The sequence below is a fragment of the Macadamia integrifolia genome, chromosome 4, assembly GCF_013358625.1.
Source record: "Macadamia integrifolia cultivar HAES 741 chromosome 4, SCU_Mint_v3, whole genome shotgun sequence".
Classification (NCBI taxonomy): domain Eukaryota; kingdom Viridiplantae; phylum Streptophyta; class Magnoliopsida; order Proteales; family Proteaceae; genus Macadamia; species Macadamia integrifolia.
Window position 1 is genome coordinate 7435275 of NC_056560.1, and position 25932 is coordinate 7461206.

The following is a 25932-nucleotide window of genomic DNA, read 5'->3' on the forward strand; positions in this document are numbered from 1 at the left end:
CAAAACACTTTAAGTCTTTAATACTAGATGCCGGTTAACCATCGATTTTTTGATTTGTTTAGGTTCGATTCTGAACCGAAATTATGACCTATAAAACCAAAATTGGATCAATTTACTACTATGCTATTCGGTTCGGTTATAACCGATCGATTTCGATTCCAATAAACAATTTCGATTATATTTTGATACCCTTAGTTTCTAGATGTAAGACTGCTCTGTCAGGCAACAATCTTTTTCCCAATAAACATATATGAAACTAAAACAACTCTATGTTGCAATCATTGTCATTGCATCTCATCTTCTCTCTCCCACTCCCCATTACAACAAACAAAACTTGGCTGCTGCCTAGCAGCCAAGTGAATAGACTCTTAGGGGTAGGGGTGAAGAATTTCACCTTAGATGGATATTTTCAAATATGCCCCTGAAATTCCATTTCGTTGACTGTTACCATTGCCATTGCTTCTCTGACACACACATACAGACACATTCATTAGGACCTCATGTTGATGAAAGGTGAGGTGCCTCTTCCCATGCCCCATTGGCTTGGTGTGGAGATTCCATCCTATGCCACTGATATTGGAATCTGTTGCCCTTTGTTTATGGATTGATTTTTTTTTTTAGGCCAAGGTTTCATTCAGCCACGTACAGTGAAGGGGAATCCCTTGCCTGCAATTTTCTGATAAACATAAGAGGATATTGCGCAATAGGGGAAGGATATTATCAGGTTCGTCCAATGGAGGTGTCTCAGGAGACTAAGATGAGTTGAATCTTAAAGTATGGGTATAGAAAATCTTTCTCCTTTTTCGCCCCCACTAATAAGTAATCTCTTCCCATTTTAATAACAAATTGATATAACATGGAACTTTTGCTATTTACTCGTTCATCAATCATCATGTTAACAGATCACCAAAACAAACTGTTAACTCTCTACAATGGTGGGAGTCAATGAACTAAACACACCGCACTCTACCCTCTACACTAATTATAATTAATTAATCGATTAATAATTAAGAATCTTCCTTCCCCTAATACATTTTTTTGGGGGTAGAACACATCCACATATTTTTATTTTCAAGAGAAAATATCCCCACTCCGACAGTGTGGGATGCTTTCCCATGTCCACTTATATCTTAACCATATACTCTAGCAGGGATATTTTCTCTCTCTTCCCAATCTCTGTTAAGTAAACCGTTTCTCACGTTGTAATTGGAGAGACGTGGGAGATTCTCCACACTGGCGGTGTAGGCAACCTTCTCCCTTGTCATTATTATTGGCTCCTTCCCTGAGAATGAGAGAGAGAGACGGTACCTCCAGAGGTTGAGGAGTACGCAAAGGAGCAATGCGAGGATCCCTGGAGCAGCAGCAGCTGCGATGGTGATACTGATGAGGCGTACGATGGCAGCAGTTCTGGCTTGGGTTTCTGCGCTTCGCTTCCAGGTGGTGGGTCCTGTCGGATCTCCCTTAGCAATGCCGCTACGTCTTTCATGGTGGGCCTATCTTCCGCACGCTTGCTAGCGCAGAGCAAAGAGATCCCCAACGCTTGCAGCATCTGCTGTATCTGAGAGTCTGGCCTTCCTTGGAGCTTGGGATCGAGGATCTCCACTGGGTCCCGCTTGCTCTTCTCATGGTCACGCACCCATTGGACCACGTGTTGCCCATCTGGAAATGTAGGGTCCACCGGCATCTTCCCCGTTAGGATTTCTAACAGGACCACACCGTAGCTGTACACATCGCTCTTCTCTGTAATCTTAATCGAACAACCGTACTCTGGACCACACAACCAGAACCCATTAATGGATAATACGAAGAGAAAGACAGAGAGGTACAGAGAGAAAGAAGAAAGAGAAACCAACCTGGGGCTATGTACCCGTAAGAACCTGCAAACTGGGGGCTGGCAGAGAGGGAACCATTGTCGTCTTCTTCGACGAGCCTAGCGAAGCCAAAATCCGCCAAGCAAGCTTCGTATCTCTGCCCCAGGAGAATATTATGGGCTTTCACATCTCGATGGAGGATTGGGGGCACACAGTCGTGGTGCAGGTAAGCCAAACCCTCCGCCACCCCCAATGCAATCTTGAACCGGGTCTCCCATTCCACCGATGCTCCAGTGCATCCCTCGTGTAGCAACGTCCCTAACGTCCCGTTCTGCAGATAATCATAGAACAGCATCTTCGTCTTCCGATTAGCTCCCCAACCCAACAGCCGTACAATATTCCTGTGGCGTATCCTAGCCAACGTGGCAATTTCCGACGAGAATGCCTCTGCGGAGAAAATTTCCGACGACCGGAATTTCTTCACGGCAATCGTTAACCCTGAAGAAGTAATATTCGCTTTGTAGACAACCCCAGAACGTCCTTTCCCAATGATATTGCTAGGGATCAGGCACTTTGCCACATCGGTAACGGACAAGTCGAGTTTCTGGTAAAGCGTCACCTCCCACGGTGGTGCCATCGCCACGTCGTCATCACCTTCCACGTCGCAATCATGGCCCCCACCGAAGCCACTTGCCCTCCTTCTACCCCTCAGGATGATGTAGAGCGCCGCTATCAGCAGTGCGCACGCGGTGCACAGTAACACTATCATCGCCACCCGAGCTGCGGCTGCCGCGTGCCGGGCTGCGTCGCTTCGTCCGTCGGAGGCGCAGTGGTTGCCGGAGAAGCAGAGGGCTGGGTTACCAGAGAGGTCGCTCAGTGGAAGCTTCGTGAAGAAGGGTGTGTCCGGAACTTTGCCCGTGAAGTTGTTGTAAGATATGTTGAGGACGACGAGATTTTGAAGTTCATTGAGAACTTGAAGATCGCCGGAGAGCTGGTTGTGGGAGAGATCGAGGACTCCGAGTTTATTCAATCCTGAAAACTCCGCCGGAATATTACCGGTGAGTCTGTTGCAGCTCAGATTTAAGGCTATCTCGAGTGACGGAATCTTGCCCACGCTCGGCGGTATCTCGCCGGTGAGATCGTTTCCGCTCATGTCCAGTAACTGGAGTTTACTGCAGGATCCGAGCTCTGCAGGGATCGGTCCTGTGAATCGGTTCTTAGCCAGGACGAGCTTGGTGAGTGAACTCAGCGATCCTATGCTTGAACTCAGAGACCCTCCTATCAAGTTGTCGGAGATGTCAATGAATTGGAGGGAAACCAGCTGGTTAAAACTTTCCGGTAGGCTCCCGGAGATTGCGTTCGAATGCAAGTCGAGAAACGTCAAATTCCGGCATCCGGAGATATTGGGTGGTAGGATTCCGGTCAAACGGTTGGTGCCGAGATCCAAGAAATTCAAATTTACCAAATTCCCTATCTCCGCAGGGATTGGCCCGGTGATCTTGTTGTCGCCGGCTCTGAATCGGATCAGTGATGAACACCTTCCGATCTCCGGAGGGATCACACTGGAGAGATTGTTAGATAGAAGTAGCAGCTTGTTTAGATTCTGCAACTCAAAAATTCCTTTTGGAATGGCCCCTGTTAAACCGTTTTGTGACAAATCAATGGCTTCAAGATTCCGGCAGAAAGCAATTGATGCCGGTATATTTCCTTCGAGTTTATTTGCCCACAGGAACAACAAGGTCAGATTCGAAAGCCGTCCGAGTTCAGAAGGAATCGTACCTGCTATTTGATTGTTGTCGAGCTCGATGTGAGTCAGATTTTGGCAATTACCAAGCTGCGTCGGGATCCTGCCAGCGATTTGATTTACGCTCAATTGCAGCTCTTGCAGTGAGGTGAGATTCCCAAATGTCTGTGGAATGCTTCCCGTGATGGAATTCATGGAAAAATCGATCACCAACAACCGGTTGCAGTTCCCCAGCTCTGGAGGGATGACTCCCACGAGGTTGTTCTGCCAGAGGAGTAGGTTTCTCAGATTACGCAGATTCGCCAACCGAGTTGGAATGGACCCGGTGAGATCGTTCTCGTATAAGTAAATGTTCTGCAACTCGCTACATTCACCTAGCTCTGGAGGGATTTGGCCTGAGAGTAAAGCGGTATAGATCGCCAGAGTCTGAAGCTTCTTGAGGAGACCCAGACTGGGAGGGAGGAACCCAGAGATGCTCGTCTCTGCAAGGCCTAGCATTACCAAATCACCGCAATTCCCAATCTCCTGCGGCAACGCACCTTGAAGATCCTTGTTTCCACCAGCTCTTAGTACTTGGAGCTTCTTTAAGCTACCTATAGTACTTGGGATTGTACCGCTGAGCTGATTGTCGTAGAGAATCAACCATGCCAAGCTCGAAAGGTTCCCAATTTCGACTGGAATAGACCCCTCTAGGCTATTCGAACTGAGGAAGAGTGCCTCGAGCTTGGACAATCTGCAAATCTCACTGGGGATTGCGCCTGTCAACGCATTGTCACTCAAGTCCAAGTAAGTCAATTCAGTAAGACTACCCAGTTCTTTGGGTATGGAACCAGTGAGGTTCGTCCCCGACAGAACCAGCTTGTTCAACGACCTCAACGAAGTTAAGTTCGATGGAACATGACCCAATAGATCCACGGACATCAAATTCAGCTCCACCACTTCCTGTGCGTAGTTGCAGGAGATACCGAACCAAGTACAGGGGCTTCCATCGTTTGGGTCCCAGTCAAATAAGAACTCCAGAGACCCGTTCAAGCTTCTCTTCCACGACAGAAGTGCTTGACCCTGTTCGTTGACGGCGAAGACCAGGAAGGGCAGGGAGAAGAAGAAGAAGAAGAAGGAGAAGAAGGGGTTCCATCTCCATTGGTTTACAGGCATTACTGCAACACTCTTCAACCCCCGCCTGATCAGTCTGAAGAAGAAAGAAGAAGGGGGAAGAAGAGGAGGAAGATTGGGAATAATGAATGGCGGCCAGCACAAGGATAAGGAGAGAAGGAGAGAAGGAGAGAAGGAGAGAAGGAGAGGGGAGAAACCAAAGAAAACAAATCATGTCTTGTGGGTTTTGTTTTTAAATATTGAATCCAAAGACCCAGAATCTCCGGATCCAAGAACAGCTAGGCCATGTTATTTGTGCAGAGCGATATGGAATTTAGATGTTGTTTTTCCATTTGTTTATAGAGGAAGACGAGGTGGGGGGAGGTGGCCTTGTGGGAAGTGGGGGACGGGAGAGAGACACACTGACAATGGACAGAAGTAAGTGACTTGCCTATGGTGTCTATATTATTTAGATTTTCATATCACTTTATCTCTTTATGGAACCTTAGATTAAAAAATAATAATAATAAAGGGCAAAAAGGGTAAGGGTGGGGGGTTGGGTACTTGGGTGGAGGGAAAATATTATGGGCTGTCTAACAGATCCTCAAGGCCTGAATTCAGTTTCTATACAGATCCTCAAGGCCTGAATTCAGTTTCTATCCTTAGGAGGGTACCTTTGGACTTTAGAACAATGTATGTAACCTCTAGATTTTGGGAAGGGACATGAAGATTCAGATATGGGTCCTACAGGAAGATATGTAGTCCCTAAAATAAAAAATGTTGGATTGGAATATTTTGTCTCATTCTTTAGTAGAATATTATCACTAAATTTCCAAATAATTTACCCAAATCTTGATTCTATAATAACTTTAGGGAGAGTGTTTTCAGTGATTGGGGGAGACTCCGCCAATGCCACTGGGAAATTGTTCGTCTCTCTCTTTTGTCCATATATGTCATTTCACATGAGGAAGAGATCGAGTGATAGACTTTGAAAGCACTGGCACCATTTTTTGAGTTCATTAGTATTGGATCAGTCAATCCATATTGAAAACTTTGAACTTTTAAAGTTAATTTTTACAAATAATTCATAAATATTTTGATAACGAATATCAATTTTCCTCGTCTACGTTATATAATCGAGGGACTCTTAGCAGTCGATTCTTATTACATTTTTAGGGTTTAAATTGAATTCTGCCATGTTTTCATATCAATCCAATTTTTATTGCTCTAGAGAGATCAATTCTCATTGCGTTTCTAGAGTTCATCTCGATTTCAACTCATTCCCGATCAATTCTGGCTGAATCTAAATAGATTCGAGATCCAAGTTTAATAACCTTTCCTTTCATCCAAAACAACAAATTTAGAATACATAGCTGAAACAACTTATTAATTAGCATGACTTTATCTAAATATAGCCTTGGCAACTTGTATGATGCAAATGTATTTTATCTAACTCTACATGTTTAGATATCATTGACATATATATTTTTTTTCAATAGTATAGCCATGTGATGTCTTCTTCTAAAGGGACTGGTCTGATTTTATCAATCAACCAACCAACCAAGCGCACTAACAAGAAAATTTTAGTTTAGTTTTTTTTTTTTTTTCCCCATATCCCATTTTTCTTTTCCTATTCGTTAATTAAAATGGTCATTAGAGGACAGAGAGTGGTGTATCAACTATGTTAGATCTGAAGACATAGGCACGTGAGATGCGAAGACACATGAATAAGACCTATTTATCGGACTTAAGAAATTAGAATCAGAATTCACTACCCAACCAGATCTCACCTGGCCTGATTGTGATAATGTTGTTGTTGAGTGATCTCCTTGTCATGTGAGGCCTCGTGAGGGTAGTTGGCAATGATACATTAGTGACAATGATCATATGCCATTCTTTATTTATATGTTAATTACCAATATATCTCATGCCTCGTGACTATGCTCTTCATATTATACTTTAATATTGCTCCATAAAATGATATAATAAAAGTGGGTAGAGAGAGAGAGGGAAAAAATGAATGGAATCTGGAATCTCAAGGGCAAGTCAAGTTATGATAACAGCTAAGGGAATGGAATCTCAAGGGCAAGTTTGAAAATACTAGTCACATAAAATAAAATTTTTCACTCTTGCTGCTGAGATACTATTCCCTTGGTTGGTCAATACCTGATGCCAGTACAATACTGCGCCCGATTTAGAGCTGGTATGGCCCTATACATACTGATATGTGTACCGTTAAGGATAGATTATATCAGAAAAAAAAAAAGTGAGGTGCCTAATACGATGGGTTCAGTTCAAGGGTGCGGCTGGCATGTACAATTGTCGGGGCGGGACATCTCTTTCGTTACTAAATCCATTGAATCTTGTAGCTTGCTACTTTCTAACCCTCACAGAAGCCTGTTTCAAGAAGTAGTTAAGCAACTATGAGTTTGTTTGATCATGTTCTTGAAATCCCACTCATCAAATTCCATTGTGGAAGATACCATTTTTTCCAAGGATTTGGCCTTGATATATCTGGTTAATGCATAATATCATGAAAAATAAATAAAGATTTGTGACTGCTACTTAGTTACCTTTCTGAAGTTGCTTGAGCAAAAATGGATGAGAGCCTTGCATGGGATTGAACTAGCTTAAATTTTAACCAGATTTTTTTTTTTAAATTTTAAATTGGCCCGATAGAGTCTATTGACAAACTTGATACCATATCCAATACGACGATTAATAACCTAGAGAGAGTATAGGGGTGTCAAAATGTAAAGCGAACACACGAAACAAGTGAAAACCAACTTGAACCACGTCAAGCCTTATTAGATCGGTTTAGGATTGGTGTAGTGTGAACCAAATCGGAACAGACTCGAGCGAAAAAACAACCGGTAATAACCTAATACCAACACGAAAACCATAAAAAACAATTTTTTTTCTCATAATTATGTACATACGTACATGGTAAATCGAATCGAATCCAATATCAAACTATTAAGAGAAATCGGAACCGAATTTTTCCTTACTAATTTGATTTTGGATTCATCCATTCTCACAATAAATCAATATCAAACTATTAAGAGAAATCGGAACCGAATTTTTCCTTACTAATTTGATTTTGGATTCATCCATTCTCACAATAAATAAATCAAATCAAATGAAAACGAAATCAAACCAATCGATTAACACCTTGGGGAGAGAGAGAGAGAGAGAGGGGTTTGTGGTTGGAATCTAGGGCAAAGGAGGGAGGGAAGGAGGAAGGGTCTTGTGACTTGTCACATGGAACTCATAATGGAGGGGTTGAGGGGGGAAGAACTGACAAGGATTAGATGATACATATTTTAGGCCCAAACGATCCATGGTGTCGGATAGCTTTTTATTTATAAGTAAAAGCTCTTGTTCATGACAAATTGAGGAAGGGACAAAGCCACCCTCAAAAAGTAGAGAAGTCTCTTCTTAAGCCCCACCTCTCCTTCTCCATTCTCCACCATCACTAGTCTTCATCACTACCTCCATGACAAAGACAATACTAAGGACTTGTTTAGTATTTTGTTGTTGGAATGGTTTCTAATTGGATTTTCCGAAAGGGAAAAACTTCTCACAAGAATGTTCAGAATTAATACTCCTTATTTGTTCTTACGCATTTCTAAGTTTACTACCTTTCCGTCATCTTATTTGAACTCATTCTTCCATACTTCCAGACTTCCAGCAGGGACTGGGGACCACGAGCTTTGCCATAGGGACTGTTTACATATGAGACACGTATTAAAATTTTAGAACCAGCCCACCAGGGACCCACTTAATAGCTGGCCCTTCGGGACGTGCCTATTAGCCTACTAAACTCTCTATATTTGTAGCCTTTGCTTCGAAAACACGTCCACATAAGTGAACGGGCTTAAAGGGGATGCCAATGTATTTATTGAGAAGGTTTCCAAAAGGCAGCGTGGCCCTTCCATCAGTGTCAGGACCAATAAGAGAATATACAAAAGCATCAATTGTCATAACATTATTCTTTTTATGGAATGGGTTCATTATTTCATCCTTCTTGTATCTAAGCATTGAGGCCACGTTATTTTTCTAGGTTTTTTTTCTTTATTTATTTTTCAAATATAAATAAAAGGAAAGGGCACTAAAGATGTGTGAGAAAAATAATATAATATATAGGAGGCTAGTGAAATCATTTCATATGAGAAAAGAGAGGAATAGATATACATAAAGGTACAAGCATACCCTCCCTTGATGACTCAGATAACTTTTTCACATACATAAATAAAGGGAGAGGAAATGTTGCCCGACTGCATAACCCTTGCACTAAGAGTTTGGATCCGTTGCTTGTATGATCACTTGATTATATATCTCAACATCCAACACATATCTCATTCTTACCATTACAAGGTTGAAGGTGGGAATATTTAAAAGTAAAAGGGATAATTATTAGATGCTAAGATGTACGACCAAGTGATCATACGAGTACTTGATCCTATCAGCCAATTGCAGGGGCTAATGAGAGTGCATTTAAAGATATCCAGTAGGGATGAGATTTTTCATTTTATGGAGATTTCGGTCATTTAACACTCAGAGATTTTTCTCTCAATTAAAATAGATATTATTTTGGCAAAAATTTTCTATAAATATAAAACCCTTGAACACTGTATGCATACTTAACTACATCATGTCGGGTTGATAAATATATCACAATCCTCTCTACCAGATGACCATATATGTGGACACCTGATGTGACCAATCAAAATCTTTTGGTTTATATTTAAAACCCTTTAAATCGACCACTAGGTAAACTTGATCTACACCACCTTAATCATCTGCCCACTTAGTTCTACATTCTTTCCCTCATATTTATGGTGAGAGAGACGACCCAAGCCGCTCTATAACATCAACACTACTGAAGGTGTCAAAACCTAATCGAATCTAGGGTTAGCACATTCCTTCACTAGTATGCGGCTTTTGCTTGAAGAGTAGGCGTCACGCGTCAGCCCTTCGTCCACTTTCTATCGTTGCCTCTACTCTATGTGCATGGATAAAGTTCTTTCGGATAATTCCTAATTAAAAAAAGGAAAAATGCTGGATATGCCACCAGTACAAAGTCTTACTCAGATCTTGAAAATTCTTGGATCTTCAAAATAAAAATAAGACTTTGTTAATATTATTAAGATTAATCATATGGATGATAAATGATTCAAATTCTAAAGGGAAAGGTTTAGGGAAGGTTATTCACTTTGCATCAAATTAAACCACATGCTCCACCGCTTGTGCGCCCGTCAATTCCTTTGAGTTTCATTTTTGCGAACATACTCCCTAGACCAGATCTATGTCTTTCTCTTGGAAAAGCCCCCTATGCCCTTACTATTGGTTGAGCAGCTAGTTCCAATAAAGCCTGTGACATACCAAACCTCTTTCTTTCAAAAAAAAAAAAACCACCACCTGAGTCGTTTATTCAAAAATCAATAACCCTTTTTGAATAACTGAAATTAAATCAAATTGCTTTTTAGTCTACTATCTCTTCCTTCCATCTCCATGTTATCTTTTTGAGTTTCATAGTCACAAAACCAGACTAAATCCGATTAAGAACTATTAACAAATTATCTATGAACTTATTATCTCATACCAATAACAAAATCGGGACCCAAACCATTTAACAAATGATTTTGGTTTTGCAAACTAGAGAAGTTTAATAAATGATTCAATTTCAGTTTTTATCTACAACAATATGATATGAATCAAGTCAAACTGTTTAAACTGAAATCGCACCATTTAACACCCTTATCCACCACCATTATCACAAGAACACTATGTGTTTGCCGTCATCATCAATGGCTATGTAACCTTCAACTCGAAATTCATTAAAAAGAGGAGAGAGAGAGAGTCTTCTTCTTTTTATTTATAAATTTGTTGAAAAGAAAATAGTTATCACATTTAAAAAAAAAGAAAGAAAATTATAAATCCTCAACAACACCATTAAGGCCATTGACCTGATTGCCTCTTTGATCATGGCTGTTTTCATTTTACAAATAGTTTATAATGAGTGCATGCATGCATTACACAAAGTGTCTTAAGAAGCTAAAGTGATTAGTTTTGCTCCTCTAATCACCTTTTCTTCTTTTGCTTTCACTCATTCACTTGGAGATTATCAAATAGAGTAAACAAACGCTCCCTCGTTTTATGGAGTATGTTCTTATCCCTTGTTTCCTGGTTAGTGGCCTACTTAACCTTTTATCTTTCGGCATTTAACAAATTTTATAGAAGTATATGCATACACATTAGGTTATAGGAAAATCTATAATATTGCTTCTTGATATTACTTTCTTTCTTTATTAATTATGAAATCATGTATTATGTCCTTTTCTTTCTTAGTTTGACCATCTTTTTGTTCACTAATCATATCCTTAAGCATCATTAATTTACTTTTCATCAAAGAACAAGAAAGTTTGGTATTCCATTAAAAATAAAGTTTTTTTTTTGATATTCTTATATCTATCCACATGTCTATGTCTTGAGCTACACATTTTTTAGAAATGGGGCAAACAAAACCATAAAGTTTGGGTGAAGAGAAAATCTCTTAATCCATGGTGCTTTCACGTTATGATTAGATTCTTGGAATATGAATCTCATCAATAACTCCCACCAGTCCCCTTTTGATATTAAAATCAGGGTTTTAGGTATTTCGATCGAATCAATATCAGCTTTCCCGTTACTGTACAGGTGGTATCCAAATAACAAAGAAATAAAAAAAAAAAAAAATCTTATCGATATCTTGAAGTCGACCCCATTAAATTGGGATAAAGCTTTGTTGTTGTTGTTATTATTGTTGTTATTGATATATTGAGGGAAAAAAGAGTCCATTCCAGCTTAATACGGTCGATTTATTTGTATCAATATCAGTATCAAAGCCAACCAATAACGATATCAATAGCGTACACTAAAAACTTGCTCGAGTAGCAACCAATCCGGAAACTATAGTGTGCACTAAATCCTTGATCGAGTTGTAAGGAATTGCTTGCTGCGGTGGGTACAAATCCACTTCGTGCTCTAAAATTTTAGAAAGACTTGTTGAAAATCGCTGGTTGGATTGGTCCAATCCTGTCCTGGTCCTTACAAAAGGAAGGAAAATGCCTAAAAGAGGGACCCTCCCTTCAACACTCTACAAGCTTTGTTTATTGAAAGATTCTTTGAAGCAACAACCTTGCATAGAACACAAAGAAAGCCAATGGCTCCATTGAGAAGGCTTATGGTGCTAGCTCTCACACAAAACTATGGCATTCATCATCCTGAGATATTTGCTTCTCTGGTCAAACTAAATGAAGGTCTGGAATACCCTTCCTCAGTAGAGGGTTAGATTCCATTAATGAAGATATTTATTTACATCATGGGTGAAGGAAAATTTTCGTCCATATTATAATAGATGTAATTGTCGGTTTGGATTCATAATTAAGATTTTAAAACAAACCAAATATAATATTGATTTCTATCAATTCCAACTCGAATCATCATGGAAACGATCGGACTTATAACTTAGACACCGTTTGACAACGTTTCGTTTTTACCGTTTTTGCATTTTCTTGTTCCCATAAACGGAGAAATTGCCTAAAAAACATTTAATAAAGTTGTTCTGTTTCATCGTTTCTAGAAACATAAATCAAAACTTATGCTTATTTACAATTCTATAAATGACTTTGACGAAATAAGTCAGACTTGTTTTGTCGTTTCTAGAAATGAATTTGAGAGAGGAAAAAAAAAAAAAAAAAAAAGTTGTTGTGCCCCGATAAATCTCTCAACTATTTAAACCTAAAAAGAGACAACCGAACCCTCTCTCTCTTTTGGGCATCCGATGATACTATTGGGTCTTTTAGTGCAATTATGTCTGCAAACAACGTTTCGAGAAATAGGTTTATCAAACACCAAAAAATTCGTTTTTGTTTCTGAAAACCTGAAAAGTCGTTTTTGCTATTTCTAGACACAGAAACAGCAACAACGTTATCAAACGATGCCTTAGTTGGACTCGATATGCGTAAAATCGGATTTAGTCAGTACTGGACCCCATCGATACTGAGTCAATTTGGCCGATTCAACCGATTTACATGAGTTTTGAAACCACGTTCATAGGTCATAGGTGCATGTCTAGTTATGTTTAAACATGGTTTGGCCTACCATTCTGTTTGGCAATTCTGGGAAGTATGGATTTTCAAATATCAATTGATGGTAGGCACGTGGATTGATGATGCAACTTCTTGATGCGCTGGAGATACAAACAATACCCTAACCCCTACAAATGGGTCATATTTATGGGCAACAAGGTTGGTGGAGAGGTAAATCTTTGGTGGGCTTCCCTAAAGTTGTAATAGTCACTTACATATAATTGTGTAAAGACATGAACACATGGACACCATAAGACTTCGTTAATGGACGTCCATCAAGACAGATGTGGTAGGACCCTCACATATTCATTACTAAATGGAAACTGGAACTAGATCAGCCCACTTGCTTTGCCACAAATGGATTGGAATTAACTTATGAAACTTATTCCGATCTGACGGTTATGTTGGATTTGATCGCAGTGAGAGCATTACAAGTTTCACAGCTAAACCGGGCTAGATAGATCCCGAAAGATATTGATAAGTAATGAGTATGAGTGGATCAATCCGCAGAGGGCCCCACTACTTGCCGGAATCTGCCTGGTATGATATGGATTTCAGCCTGCTGGCCCATGGTTGGGATAATCATGGGTTCAGTGACGCAGGTCCAATGGTTCCCTTTTATATCTCAATGCCGCAATTTGCCCGTTTGCCTTCTTAAGCCCAACCCAGCTATTACAAATCCTCTGGATGTCATGTACACACCCCACCCTCGGGCCCATCGAGTGGCCTTCACCGTATACCACATTTTCTGTGAACTACTGATCTTATCGACTTATCCTACATAATCTGAGCCGTCTGTTTTTTTTTTTTTTTTTCAACTGATTACTGGTGGTTTCGGTTGAAGAAGTAACCGGCTGTGTCGGTAACAGCCACTAATGAAGGCATGAGAGAAATGGACGGTTTAGATTAACAAGGAGATTAATAGTGCAGATTTAATGTGGTACGCACCACGGTTGGGCAAAAGTAGATTCGGTGACACTTTGGGATGCTTTAATCTTTATTTTATGAGAGGGCCCACCTATAGATGTGAGGGTTGCTTTCTCTAACGTTGGATAGGAATCTGATTGATTAATGACTTGATTCCAATTTGGTGGAAGAGCCTCTTTGCTTGTAACGTCACATTGGATAGTTTCTCTTCCCTTTATCAGAATCTTAAACTAGAAATGGCGGGCTAAAGAAATTTCACGCATTTTAAACCAGAACTCCCAAAACCGAGGCCAAACAAACTGGACCTTCGTTCTTTCCTTAGACGGGATGGAGAGAAGAACAGAGGCTTCGATTCAGCGAAAAATGGAGGAGCTGAGGCTCGTCTGCGATCGAGAGATCGCGGTTCAAAATCAGCGAGTGAGCTCTGCTGCTGATTCCTTTCGAAAGTCTCGTGAATCGGTCAAGCTCAAGGCTGAAGAAACTGCCGAAAATCAAGGTAAGCTTGTACCGGGAATCACTGTTCTAAGTTTGATGCACTCGAAATTACGAATTTTTGTTGGATATTTTTCTTATTATTGATTTCTTGAGCTTTAGAATTTCGATTTTTTGAGTTTCCGTTTGTTTCTCTTCCCGTAATTTTAGGGTTTTCTGTGAGTGCCGAGAGCTGGTTTGATGTTCTCCTGGTCGATTGTTCTTATTTATGCTTTTCGAATCTTGACAGTGATGCACCGGGATTCAGGGGTTTTCTGCCTATTTACATAATTTGTGCGTGACTATGTGGTTTTGGCGGGGGAGGGAATGCTAGGTTTGTAAAGTCCAAACTAGGTTTTTGTCTTATCTTGAAGATGATATATTGGTTCTGGTGGCGTTTAGGGTTCTGTTGCTCTTGTAAATTGTGGAAGCCCTTATGTGGGGATAGACTTGTTAAGAACTGAAGTGTGTATATTTCTTGAGGAACACTAAGGAACAGATCTTATTATGTAGTTTGAAGGTGCATTTTATATGCAAAACATCATCACATATTAGCAGCCCCTTTACGGTAGAATGTAGATATGAGAATGTTTCCTTTCCCTAGTAGGAGTTTCTTTCTGGTTTTCATTGTTTGAAATCTTCGGAAGAAAGAGCTAGTACTCATTTAGTTAAGTTGATAAAAGTATGTATATATAGGGAAAAAGAACGCTAACTCCAACTCCTAGTGTACCCTGCACCCATAGACATGGGGGGAGTGGAACCAGGCTGCGAAAAAATGCCTATTCCCTGGCTCCACTTCCCCATGTGTGTGGGTTTGTGGTACATGAGGAGGTAGCGTTCTTTAACATTAACGGTGTGCATATGAAAAAATGAGCTAACATTAATAGTGTGCATATGAAAAAATGTTCAGCTCTCATGTGATAAGGTGATATGATTTACTTCTCTGATTTTTCCTATTTGAGATTTTTACCCTGGTTTTCATTGTTTGAAAATCTGACAAGAAAATATTTGTTTACGGACTGGTTGATATAAATTTAGGGAAAAGGCTGGGTATGCCACCCACGTGCTAGCAGGTGCTGTGTCTACCTCTCTCTTCCCCCTTTGAAATGACCCACTACCCCTCCCATGTGATGCCCATCCAGCTCTCCCATTTCTGCCACCCTCTATAGGGCAGCACGCGGGCAGCACACCTCTCTAAAAAAATTATTATTTCATACTTTGATTGATAGAGTTTGTCTATGTATTTTTTTATTTGGTAGGTATCCGAAATTCTCTTTCCTGAATTTTCTTTGTATTCCTTCTCAGTGAAACTGGGAAAGCTTAAAGCTCACCTAAGGGAACTGGAGGATGTTTTGTTTAAAGCTCTTGCAGGTTTGTCTCTCAATTGGATGTTTTCTTTTCACTTAACTGCAATTAGGTGTGCAAAGTTACAAATAATTCACTGCATTAGGAAGACGACAGAGATTTTTTTCCTCAAAACTCACTTAATTTTATCGTATATATTTGACTAATTTCAGCACTCCTTCATTTGTCCTTTGGGGCAAAATGATTGATATTCGGTATGATATCTTTTTGTTGATGATGTGGCAATTAGGGTTTCTACAAATAAATCACTGCACTAGAAATACAACTGAGATTTTTTCTCTCAAAATTTACTTAATTCCATCGTATATTTTTGAATAACAGCACTCCTTCATCTGCCATGTGGGGAAAAATTATTTTCACATTTGGTATGATATCGTTTTGTTGATGGTGTGGCTCTCTATTTTTTCATGAAATTAACTTCCCTAATAGGTTCAACCTATTCTTGATGTTAATCTTGAGTTTTTTGGAACATATGCCATGGAAAGGTTTTGGAACAACGGAATTGTATATTGTATTCACACATTGCATATGCGTACCTTGAAGAGATGTTGTTTGAAGAATTACTAGGTGATGCAGATTAATAACCAAAATAGGTTTGTTTTATTAGGAATAAGCCTAGGGTTGTGCCGTATACGTGTTGGGTCTTCAGTCCATGTGGTTGGGCCACTTTTATGGGTTTAAAAGAGGGGTTCTAAGATTAAGTACGGGATTACTAGTTAGTTTCCCTTTTACATTAGTTTCCTTTTTAGTTGGGCATTGATGGGGTTGGTTAGTTTCTAAATTCAATCAAAAATTAGTTTCTAATTTCAGTTTTATTTAGGTTCATTTTTCATTAGTTTACAATTTCAGTTTTCTAGTAACTACATGTTAGTAGTTTTAGTAACTCAGATTTGGTAACTTTTGAGTTGCTATTATTTGTAAACACCCCCCATCATTATTATAAATAAAGGAGAGGGCTCCCATTAAGCCCCATGATTTATGAATGAAAAATATGCTGCTGTTGCCGCTGGTCTCTGTTGAGGCTGCTCTTTGTGTTTGATCAACGAAGCAGGGTTTGGTGTCTGATCCGAGCGACTCCTTGCAGCGTGAAGTCCAGGAGGGTTCTACAGTTCCTTCTTTCTTATTTCTCAAGTGTTTTACAAGTACTATTACTGCTCCACGGTCCAGGTATTTAGACATTTAATTATACCCATAAATTCTTAATTTTCACAATCGGTTTTTGTGGTTTGAAGCACTTCTGGTTTATGGTTTGGACTACAACTTGGGTCGAGTCATTCACTCTTTGGAGGCTTTCTTCGATCCAAGTATGAGGTTATTCTGACCTAGGATATTGAAATAAAGTAATCTGATCCTATTTTTAAACTCTGGTTTTAGAAACCCAGTTTTTCTACCTACCGACCTCTCACTGACCTGAGGAATCAGCCACCTGATGGGGCTCAACTTTTCGTTGACTGTTAGACCAGATTAGGGGAGGGTTCGATCCTAGTTTGAGGATCATCAGACCAGGGGTTTGCTGATCTGATATTAATTTCAGTTCTGGCCGAGTGTGTTATGCTGCCCAGATTCCAGATCTGGTTTGGCTGATCTGTTTCTGTGTTCTTTCCTGACTGGTCGTGAGTTGTTTTTATCAACTACCTGTTACTGGTTATTCCTATTTGTTGGTATACTTATGTTCTCAGGAATTCCAGAATTCTGTGCTTAAACTGCTGGTTTACAAGGACTGTTTAGCTATTATTTCTGAACTGTTGCCTTCTGATTATTGGTTGTTCTTTGGTTTACAAGATCCTGTTGTTTGGGTCTAGTTTGGCTTGTCAAACCTAGTCCTACATTTCTAGGTATTTAAAGTTGGGCTGCAGTTTGGATTTGGTTTAACCTATCCTTGACTGGCCTGTTCTAACTTTAGTTTGTTTGGGCTGGGATCTTTCTGGGTCTGATATTGTGCTTTTGTTTGGCAGTCCCAACACTGCTCTAAGCAAGAGAGTATGAGAAATTTTATTCAATTTTAGGTCATACAACGTGGTTATCCATAATGATGCTGGTATAAACTCTGAGCCACAGATTTAGCTTGGAGCCAGTATGGCCCATTGGCTTTGGTTTGGTCTTTATCTCTTAATTGAGCTTGATCTGGTCCATGTTGCACACCGTCAGAAATTTCAAAATGGCTATATGGACACATCTAATGTGCCAAATAGTAAATGATATGATCAACTACTCATTATTTGGTGGGAACTAAATGATGGAGAGAAGTACTCAGTAGCTGCTATGGCCATGTCAAGTGTTGTAGCAGTTGCATATAGGGCATTTGAGGTGTATCTTGTTTCGTTAAGAATCTATTGATGAGTTTGATTTAATTTTGTGTTCTTCAGGGAGTTGTACTACGACAGACAGGCGCCAATGCGCATTCAGTTGAATTTAGAGCTCCCGTGAATGGACTAAATAAACTGGGGATAGGTTACATTGTGAGTGACAAAGTGGTATTTTTGAGAATTTCCATGTTTTTTTTGGGAAAATATGAATTTAAACCTCTCAAAAACCATGTATATAGAAAATCCATTTGACAATTTATTTGTGTCTAATCTATTGGATGACTTGCATATATCTATGAACCTGTCATTAGCAAGCCTAACTGAATACCTTTTTTTCCTTTTTTTGGGGGGGGGGGGAGGTTGGGTAGCTTTTGATGTTTAGATAGTTTGACTTAGCATCAATCAAATAATCTCTATGGTTAGGATTGTTAGTTCATTTGATATGTGGATCATAGTTGTCAAGGTGTCCATGTGCCATGGACGCCTAGGCAGTCGCCTTATGTCTAGGCCCCCTCCAATGCCTTGGATTGCCTAGACTCCGTGACAACTATGATGTGGATAGTTTGTCATGCAAGTGATGACCAACCAAAAATGCTCTAGATGGAATAGGCATTGCCACATTGTTCATTCCATGTAATGCTTTAATACAAATATTTTCCATATTAAGTGCACTTTATTGATTCAAACTGTTGTCTAATCTTTGATTAATGAACATAATGAGGTTGGGATTGGTTGCTTTAAAAAAAAAAAGGTAAGAAAAAATTTCCTTCGCTAATTGTCCGGTTGCACGCAAAAAAATCAAGAAAAATTACGATGAAATTCATCATTGTTGTTTGGTTGTCCAACAATTGTACTTTGCTCTTCCCCACCTTGTGGGAGTGAGGGGAGAAGCCATGAATGGCCACCTTTCTCTCAGTTTTCTTTTCCATGTGTTTTCTCATGTAACAAGTGAAACACAAAACCAGGGATTACCTTTCCCAAAAGCCACCCCTCAACAGCATCTTCTGTTTTTCTCGAGTTTGCTTTCCCACATCAAGATGTAGAGCAACTAAATGCAGCCTATGGATCACTGGTCTTTGCACATTGATGAGCCTATGAATTTGATATTTTTTGAGTAAAATACATTGACATTTTTTCTATTGCATATGTAGTGAAGAACCGTAAGGAGGCCAAGCGAATGAGTATAGTTGATTCCATTGCAGCAGCAAAAACTAGAATAAAAGAGCTTAGAGAAAATTTGCAAGATCAACGGGCCAAGAAGGATGAATATGCAGGAACAATTTCTCGGCAATCACTTGGTAGCTCTTCTCTTTATGTTTTCTCCTCGATATTATAAGTTTTATATAGTAGCATGTCAAATTTGTGGGCAGCTTTTAAATTAGATTATCCAATTAAAGCACCTACTCATTATCTTAATTCATTTCTATCAGGGAACTGCAAAACACTTTCTTACTGCCATGCTTCATCTAAAATAAAAGTCAAGCTTGAACTATTTGGCCGCTAACCTTGTAAAAAGAACCAACGACCATTTACTGATGTGTTAGAAATGCTGTTATATGATACTCCAATGTTCAGTGTCATCATGTTTCCTTTACTACTTTACTTTTATTTTCACCCTGTACCTTCTAGTTGGGATCTATTCATTTTGTAGCTTGAGTATATGAGTATTATTCCTTCAACTGAAGGATTCTTTTGAAAAAATTAAAACAGATAAAATTTTCTATGTATGTTCTACTACTTTGGCTTACCTAACCTTATAGTGATAGAGGGAAAGTGCCTTAAAAATGCATGGACTTACCTAGGACTTGGGTTGGCTGCTCTTTCATGCATTCGCCTGGTGATTTGTTTGAAGTATTATTTGGTGGGTTTGTAGTTGTAATCATCAGTGACTTTTATGAGTCACTAATTATATGATTTAGTGCCTTGGCTCATGGTGCTATTCATATACAGATCGTGAACTGGGTTTTTCCCTAGTTCTTCTCTTCTCTTTTATTCATCCTTCTATACATAGGTACTTTTCTAACCTGTATTGGTATTGCTGCAGTTTAAATGTTTTTATTCTACACAGTTGGTATATAGTGATTTGAGTATAGTGTACAGGAAAATTTTAATTCATTTGCTTGAATTGTGCCTTTTTTTTCCTTTAATGATTCATATTGAAGATTTGGGAGCACCGCTAGGAAAAGGTGATCAGGAAATGAGAAACAGAGATGTAGAAGAGACCATTTCATGGTACAATAGGGCACTTGGCTTTCGGATCGAAGGAGGTCATGGTAATTAATGGGACACTAATTTTTATAACTGCTTTTGATTTCACTCTGAGGTTATGATCTTCTCATTAATAAAGGTTTTTCTTTAGGGGTCAAGTTTATATTCAATCAAATTAACTTGAAAAATCCAAATGAGGAGTACTCTTTCACTGTGAGGCATGCAAATGATATCTATACATGTAAGTAGTAGATCACTGCCCCCCATTTAGTTGTCATGGAAATTTTGTTGGTAAAGCATTCTGTGACATGCATCTTAACAGCGCCATGTGTTTGCTTATTATTCCTCAGTGTTGGATTGCAACCCTTACTTGGATGACATCAAGGAGTTGATCCAAGAATTGAACCAAACTAATGGCTTGTTCAACTTTGTGAGTATTATGAGAGAGAAGTTTCAAGCAGCTGCATCCATAGGTACTACAATTTTTATATGCTGTAAGCACTTCGTAATTGCACAATGTAGCCCTTGATCCATATCTAATCCTCATCAACATGTCTTTTCTCTTGAAATGGGAACTGGAATCATTTATGTTCAGAGTTAGATTGCTTTGCAGTATATGCTAGCAAGTCAAACATGCATTAATACGCTCAATACATCAACTGCAAAACACAAGAATGTGATATGTTTTTCAGCTATTTCTTGAGAGGTGCATTTAACCAATCGACCTCGAAATATCTGGAAAATTGTTTCACATTGATCATGTTGTATTCAATGATTTTAAGGTGTAAAAGGAAATGTGTACCTAAACTGCCCCTTCAAGTTCATGTGTAATCTCTGCTTTTTTGGATTATGATTCAACAGGAATTGTTCCTCAAGCCACATCTTACCCAGACTCGACAACAATATCTAGATCAGCTCCAGCTGCATCAGTTTCGGTTGACAGCACAAGTGATTCTTCAGAAAATGAAAATGGACTTCAAAGTCAATCAGGAGAAACTCGTAGACCTCCAAGAAAAGTTAATCATGGGCGAATGAGTAAATCAAAGGTTCTCTCTTCTACATCTGCAGCATCTATTCGCCGGTCCCCTCGTTTCAAGGTATTTGGCTCTTTTCTTTTCTCTTGTCCTCCTTTCTAGTGTCAACAATCTAACTCGCATGTAAAACTAATTGAAGTGGTCCATGATGGATCCTGTAGAACATATAACTTTAATGGCGTACCCAGTGCACGAGGCTCCCACATGTGTGAGGTGTAGAACATATAACTTTATATGGTAAAATTGATAAGGCACTGTTTGGCAACACCCTCAAAGTATTCCTTGCAGATGAGACCTACAAAGGAGTCTATTGATTCATAAGTTGCACTATCGGATGACTTACAAGGCACTGCAATCTGCATAAGGAGTCTTTTTTCACCTCCAGTGGATCAGCAGTATATTTTATGCCTCCAAGCTTTACATGTAGCAAAAATGTCTGGTTAGCATAGCTGCCAATAACCCCTCGAAAGGATCCTTATTGTTGACACCATTTTCAGTCTTAAAGATCCAAGCACTCCTGTTACTGGATGACTTTCAGATTTGTTTGTTAGAATGTTACTGAAATGATAGGATGGGGCCGATGGGTCAAATGGGAGAGGTATCTTGGGTAGAATTGTCCAAAAGGTTTTCAAGCAGTGAGGTGAATTGTAAATTTGATGCCATTTTACAGTGTCCATGCTGCTCAGTGGTGGGTTCTGGTTTTTCTATTGCATAAGCTTTAACCCCCCCCCCCCTTCAGCATTCTCCAATCAGCCACTGTATATTTTGCTTTAGTAGTGCCCTTTTTTTTCCCTGGTAGGATAGTAGCCATTTCTGGGATCATACTCTGCATTGATATTCATAGTAGGAGGATTTTAGTCTAACTGCTCAAATCCATGGTTGCAAGCCATAAGAATTCAGAACAATCCCTTTTTTTGTACAGTAACAAAGACATGATATCAATGCTGTATATGGTAAAAATAAGTGAGCCCAGCTAGCTCAGCCATTTGACAGGTTTATATAGGAACCAAAATTTTTACAATAAAAAATAAATGTTGGAATCATCTTTTGTGAGTTGTGTAAATGGTTAGCATTTGGACTGTGAGAGGTTAAGTGATGCCTAATAAGCATATGTCCTTTGACAACTATTATATATGGCAGGTCAAGAAATAAATGTTCAGAAAGGCCTCATTGTCACGCCGGATGAAATCCTTCATGCTTTTTCACATGCCTTTAGCCTCAGCTCTAGCCACCATGGATGACCCCCTGATGGTACTTTAAGAGGACACTTCGTAACTATTGTTGGGTTGTAAATGGGTGAAGCAGATTTCGGCAAGCCTGAAGGCTCCGAACCCTGTATTGCCCACTCGACAAGCATCTCAAGCTTTGAGTACCAGAAAAAGAAGCAAAATCTCAAGCCAAAACATCAGTGTTTAGTGTATATCTCGTCAATGCTTTTTGTGATGAATGTAAGGTTGCTGATTTCGATGCTATAGTTTAATATATTCTGATTATTTTGTTGGGATTTATTTTGCTCCGGGATTGATTCGTGCTTTTTTAAATAATAAAAGGGGGTGGGGGATGAATACTCCCTGCTTGTGTAGTCCCTGATAGGATCGACTGAAATGAATTGAGCACTGAAACTGAAGGAGACTGATTGGATGCACCTACAAAAACCGAAATCTGGACTGAACCCAATAAAAAACCAAAGCCAGACTGATAGTAACCCGGATAATAAGTTGAAAACCCAAGAAACAAGGAGCTTCATTAATTTCCTTGTGAATCCTTGCAAACCTGATTGGACTGAACCCATTGGCAGCCTGATTACAAACTGATATTGAGAAAGAAAAAAAAAAAAAAGGAAAATTTACCGGGCCACCACTGAAGAATGCGATAGTGATACTCATTCTGTTTCACCAAATTATACTTAGACTCTTCATTGTTAGTCAGTGTTAGGTGCAGTTAAAATGATCGTTATACCCTCCCTCTAATCTCTTCGGCAATGCTATCAAAACCTCTGACATGCAGTACAAGTTCCTCGACGGCGATGAGGCGGCAGCAGAGATTCTTTCACCTCAGCCTCTGCACCCGAAAAATGACCACGAGCGCCTTCATATACGAGCTATTCAACAAGAACCAGAGGGCATCGCCAACGACGGAGGCGAAGAACAATTTCGTATTTTGGAAGAGACTTTGAGACGAGGGTCAAGATTGAGGAGAGGAGTTGAGTTAATCAGCTCTCCAGAATTGCTTGCGACACCTCTCTCTTCCCTCCATTATTCCTTCACGCAAGGGCCCGTCGACAGAGCCAAACGCTAGAGACCCAATCGGAGCACAAAAGAAAGATCAAAAGGGAACCTATGGAAACCCACCTGACAAACCCACCATTCAGGCGCACATTAGCTACCACCACCCCGATTCCTTTTCCCTTAGCTTCACCTTTTCCACCGGAACACCAGAAGAAGAAGAAAAAAAAGAAAAGGACCTTTTTCATACTAAAATCAATGTCTGTGTTCACAAAATTCATGGTTTTCCAAGTAGATTTCATCTCCAAGCAGATATTATCTTTCCTTTGCAATAACCTCATTAAAATCACCACACAGAGCAGACAAGGCCAGAGGCACCGCCGAGGAAGCCGTCCGTGCAGCCACCCGAGTCCCCTCCCGTGTTTGTAAGCAGTAGAGAGAGAGAGAGAGAGATAGAGAGAGAGAGAGGAAGAAGAAGTTTCCTCGAAATAATGAAGAGGTTTAGTCCACAGCTCACAAGCGTTCGGAGGTTGAGAGAGAGGGAGAGAGAATGGAGAAGATTTCGTATGGTCGAGGCAAAGAGAACAGGATCAAAATCCTCTGTTTGGTCTTAAAGTTGTCCACGTGTCGCGTTCTGCATGTAGCAAAACAAGGAAAAACAGGGATGAGAAAAACAGAGGATTATTTTCCAAGAGAACAATCATCGAAGCTGTGTTTTTTGGATAAAAATCGTCTGTTGTTCTCAATCTCTGTTTTTCCATGTTTTGCCAGGTGCAGAATGTGACACGTGGACAGTCCATCACCAACGATCAAGATTAAAAAGGTTGGTTGAAGCTCTACCAAAACCGGGTTGAGGTTTGTGAACCAGACCGAGATTTGTATGACCCAACCCAACACAAAGATCAAGTTACGGAGAGATAAGCTCTGTTACTCTGTGGTCCAGGTTGTGTTAATCCTAGTTGGTACGAAGCGGGTCCTGCAATTAGTTGCCGAAATGTAGGTGTTGTTGCTGGGGGAGGAAGAGGAGTGAAGTGAATCGGGATGAGACTGAGGTGGAGGCGGGGGTGCGGCGGCGAACTGAGGTCAGGCTCCACTGGGTCGTCGTCGTCGTAGCGAGCGAAGCGGAGGGAGTAACGCCTGTGGACTCGGAAGTTGGCGATGGAATCATCACGGATGCGGAGGATTGGATCCGATTGGGTGGTGCAAGGGAGGTAAGAAGTATGGAGTGGGGGTGGGTTGAGGTTTCGTGGGAGCTTTGTCCAGTACGCTCTGCAAATGGGGCAGGTCACACTCCCATGGCGGACATTGGAGGAGATGCAACTGAAATGGAATGAGTGTGAGCATTGCGCGCCGTGAATACAGTTTTCCCTGGGCTTCCCACTTTCTTATTGCTGTAACTCAAGGCCTCCAGACATATCGCACACAAACTCTGCGACAACACCACCAATCCACCATCACCACAACAGGTTCGCTAGAATTAATAGTAGTCTGTACAGATAATAGAAATGTGTTTCTGTGATTAAAAACCAGAAGACCAGAGGACTCGGGTTTTCCACTTTACCTTGCTGACGCCACTGGATTCCATTTTGTCTACGATCTCTGAGGCATTTTCCTGCTTCATTGAAAGAGATGAGCCCGAGATCTGAAGAACAGAAAAAGGAAAACTTAATCCATTAAAAAATTTCGTTGGTTCTTTCTTTTATATTTTGGATAAACATTGAATAAGACGCCAGATTACCAGAGAGGCAGAGACCCAGAAAGGTGAAATGCAATGCCTCTTCCAAGAAAAAATCTTGACACGATTTAGGGAGTAGGGGACAACGAGGAGAGAATGGATGGTCGATGGTCCCCTCCCTCCCTATTGGATCCTGAAGGATGCCAATAAACAAGAGTAAAGTTTCTTCTTTTCTCTCTTTTCCCCCTTCAAATTCATTCTTTTGGCATGCAAAGAGTGAATTTGAAAATGCCATTAAATTGGAGTCATCTTCCATCCAGAGGGGAAAAAAAGCTTGTAAATGATAGTGTGAAAGAGGAGAAAAGGAGAGATTCTGAAGCTCTAAACAATGGTCAATTTCGGATTGGAGAAAACAGAATGGAAATCAAAACACAATTGCAGATACCCAGTGACATGAAAATCCGTAATCACAAAGATAAACGCAGAACCCAAACATCAAATGAAATACAGGGTATTATTTCATTACATGCGAAGAAAAAACTAGCAAGAAAAGAAAGGAGGAAACTTTTTTTTTTTTTTTTTTTCATTTCTGGTGGGTAAGAAAACCTACATTATTGTCGACGACGGCATCATCATCTTCAGGTTGTTCGATTTTTGAGAAGGAACCGCAAGGAAATTTGATCTTTGTGTTGGGTTGGGTCATACAAATCTCGGTCTGGTTCACAAACCTCAACCCGGTTTTGGTAGAGCTTCAACCAACCTTCTTAATCTTGACCGTTGATGATGGACTGTCCACATGTCGTGTTCTGCACCTAAAAAAAATGGAAAAACGGAGATTGAGAACAACAGACGATTTTTATCCGTGTTTTTTTGGGTTCTTCTGTTTCTGTGGAGGTTCGTAGATTGTTGGATTAGATTTTTCCTTTTTTTTTTTTTTTTTTT

General features: G+C 40.0%; 3 protein-coding genes across 6 annotated transcripts; 1 reads left to right on the forward strand and 2 right to left on the reverse strand.

Annotated features, from left to right (window-relative positions):
* Positions 1–846: 846 nt before the first annotated feature.
* On the reverse strand, positions 847–5078 carry LOC122077032 (LRR receptor-like serine/threonine-protein kinase RGI3). The gene is made up of 2 exons (XM_042642771.1): positions 1854–5078; positions 847–1767 (listed from the first exon to the last, which is right to left on the reverse strand). Exons 1-2 carry the CDS (start codon positions 4708–4710, stop codon positions 1268–1270), a joined length of 3357 nt encoding a protein of 1118 aa, XP_042498705.1. The 5' UTR covers positions 4711–5078; the 3' UTR covers positions 847–1267.
* An 8886-nt stretch (positions 5079–13964) lies between these two features.
* LOC122077132 (kinetochore protein SPC25 homolog) lies at positions 13965–22675 on the forward strand. Of its 3 annotated transcripts, none has more exons than XM_042642942.1 (8): positions 13965–14202; positions 15483–15548; positions 19000–19146; positions 20011–20121; positions 20208–20297; positions 20407–20529; positions 20918–21153; positions 21379–21797. In XM_042642942.1, the coding sequence occupies exons 1-8, from the start codon at positions 14034–14036 to the stop codon at positions 21409–21411; spliced, it is 975 nt and encodes a 324-aa protein (XP_042498876.1). In that variant the 5' UTR covers positions 13965–14033; the 3' UTR covers positions 21412–21797. The 3 variants fall into 3 exon arrangements, with proteins under 3 accessions (XP_042498876.1, XP_042498878.1, XP_042498877.1); XM_042642944.1 differs by having other exon boundaries at positions 21252–21393; XM_042642943.1 differs by lacking the exon at positions 21379–21797 and adding an exon at positions 22231–22675 and having other exon boundaries at positions 13966–14202.
* A 137-nt stretch (positions 22676–22812) lies between these two features.
* Positions 22813–25711, reverse strand: LOC122077133. 2 transcript variants are annotated; one of them, XM_042642946.1, is made up of 3 exons: positions 25601–25711; positions 24877–24957; positions 22813–24744 (listed from the first exon to the last, which is right to left on the reverse strand). In XM_042642946.1, the coding sequence occupies exons 1-3, from the start codon at positions 25691–25693 to the stop codon at positions 24601–24603; spliced, it is 318 nt and encodes a 105-aa protein (XP_042498880.1). In that variant the 5' UTR covers positions 25694–25711; the 3' UTR covers positions 22813–24600. The 2 variants fall into 2 exon arrangements, with proteins under 2 accessions (XP_042498880.1, XP_042498879.1); XM_042642945.1 differs by having other exon boundaries at positions 25054–25703.
* Positions 25712–25932: the final 221 nt, after the last annotated feature.

What these genes read in the sequence shown, in the direction of transcription:
- LOC122077132 (XM_042642942.1), top strand. Translation starts at nt 14,034, where the DNA reads ATGGAGAGAAGAACAGAGGCTTCGATTCAGCGAAAAATGGAGGAGCTG. An exon ending in AGAAACTGCCGAAAATCAAG is followed by an intron (nt 14,203 to 15,482) that starts GTAAGCTTGTAC and finishes ATTCCTTCTCAG; the next exon opens with TGAAACTGGGAAAGCTTAAA. An exon ending in TCGGATCGAAGGAGGTCATG is followed by an intron (nt 20,122 to 20,207) that starts GTAATTAATGGG and finishes GTTTTTCTTTAG; the next exon opens with GGGTCAAGTTTATATTCAAT.
- LOC122077133 (XM_042642945.1), bottom strand. Translation starts at nt 25,306, where the DNA reads ATGGAAGATGACTCCAATTTAATGGCATTTTCAAATTCACTCTTTGCA. An exon ending in TCTGGGTCTCTGCCTCTCTG is followed by an intron (nt 24,958 to 25,053) that starts GTAATCTGGCGT and finishes TCTGTTCTTCAG; the next exon opens with ATCTCGGGCTCATCTCTTTC. An exon ending in AATCCAGTGGCGTCAGCAAG is followed by an intron (nt 24,745 to 24,876) that starts GTAAAGTGGAAA and finishes GTGTTGTCGCAG; the next exon opens with AGTTTGTGTGCGATATGTCT.
- LOC122077032 (XM_042642771.1), bottom strand. Translation starts at nt 4,710, where the DNA reads ATGCCTGTAAACCAATGGAGATGGAACCCCTTCTTCTCCTTCTTCTTC. An exon ending in TTACGGGTACATAGCCCCAG is followed by an intron (nt 1,768 to 1,853) that starts GTTGGTTTCTCT and finishes TGTGTGGTCCAG; the next exon opens with AGTACGGTTGTTCGATTAAG.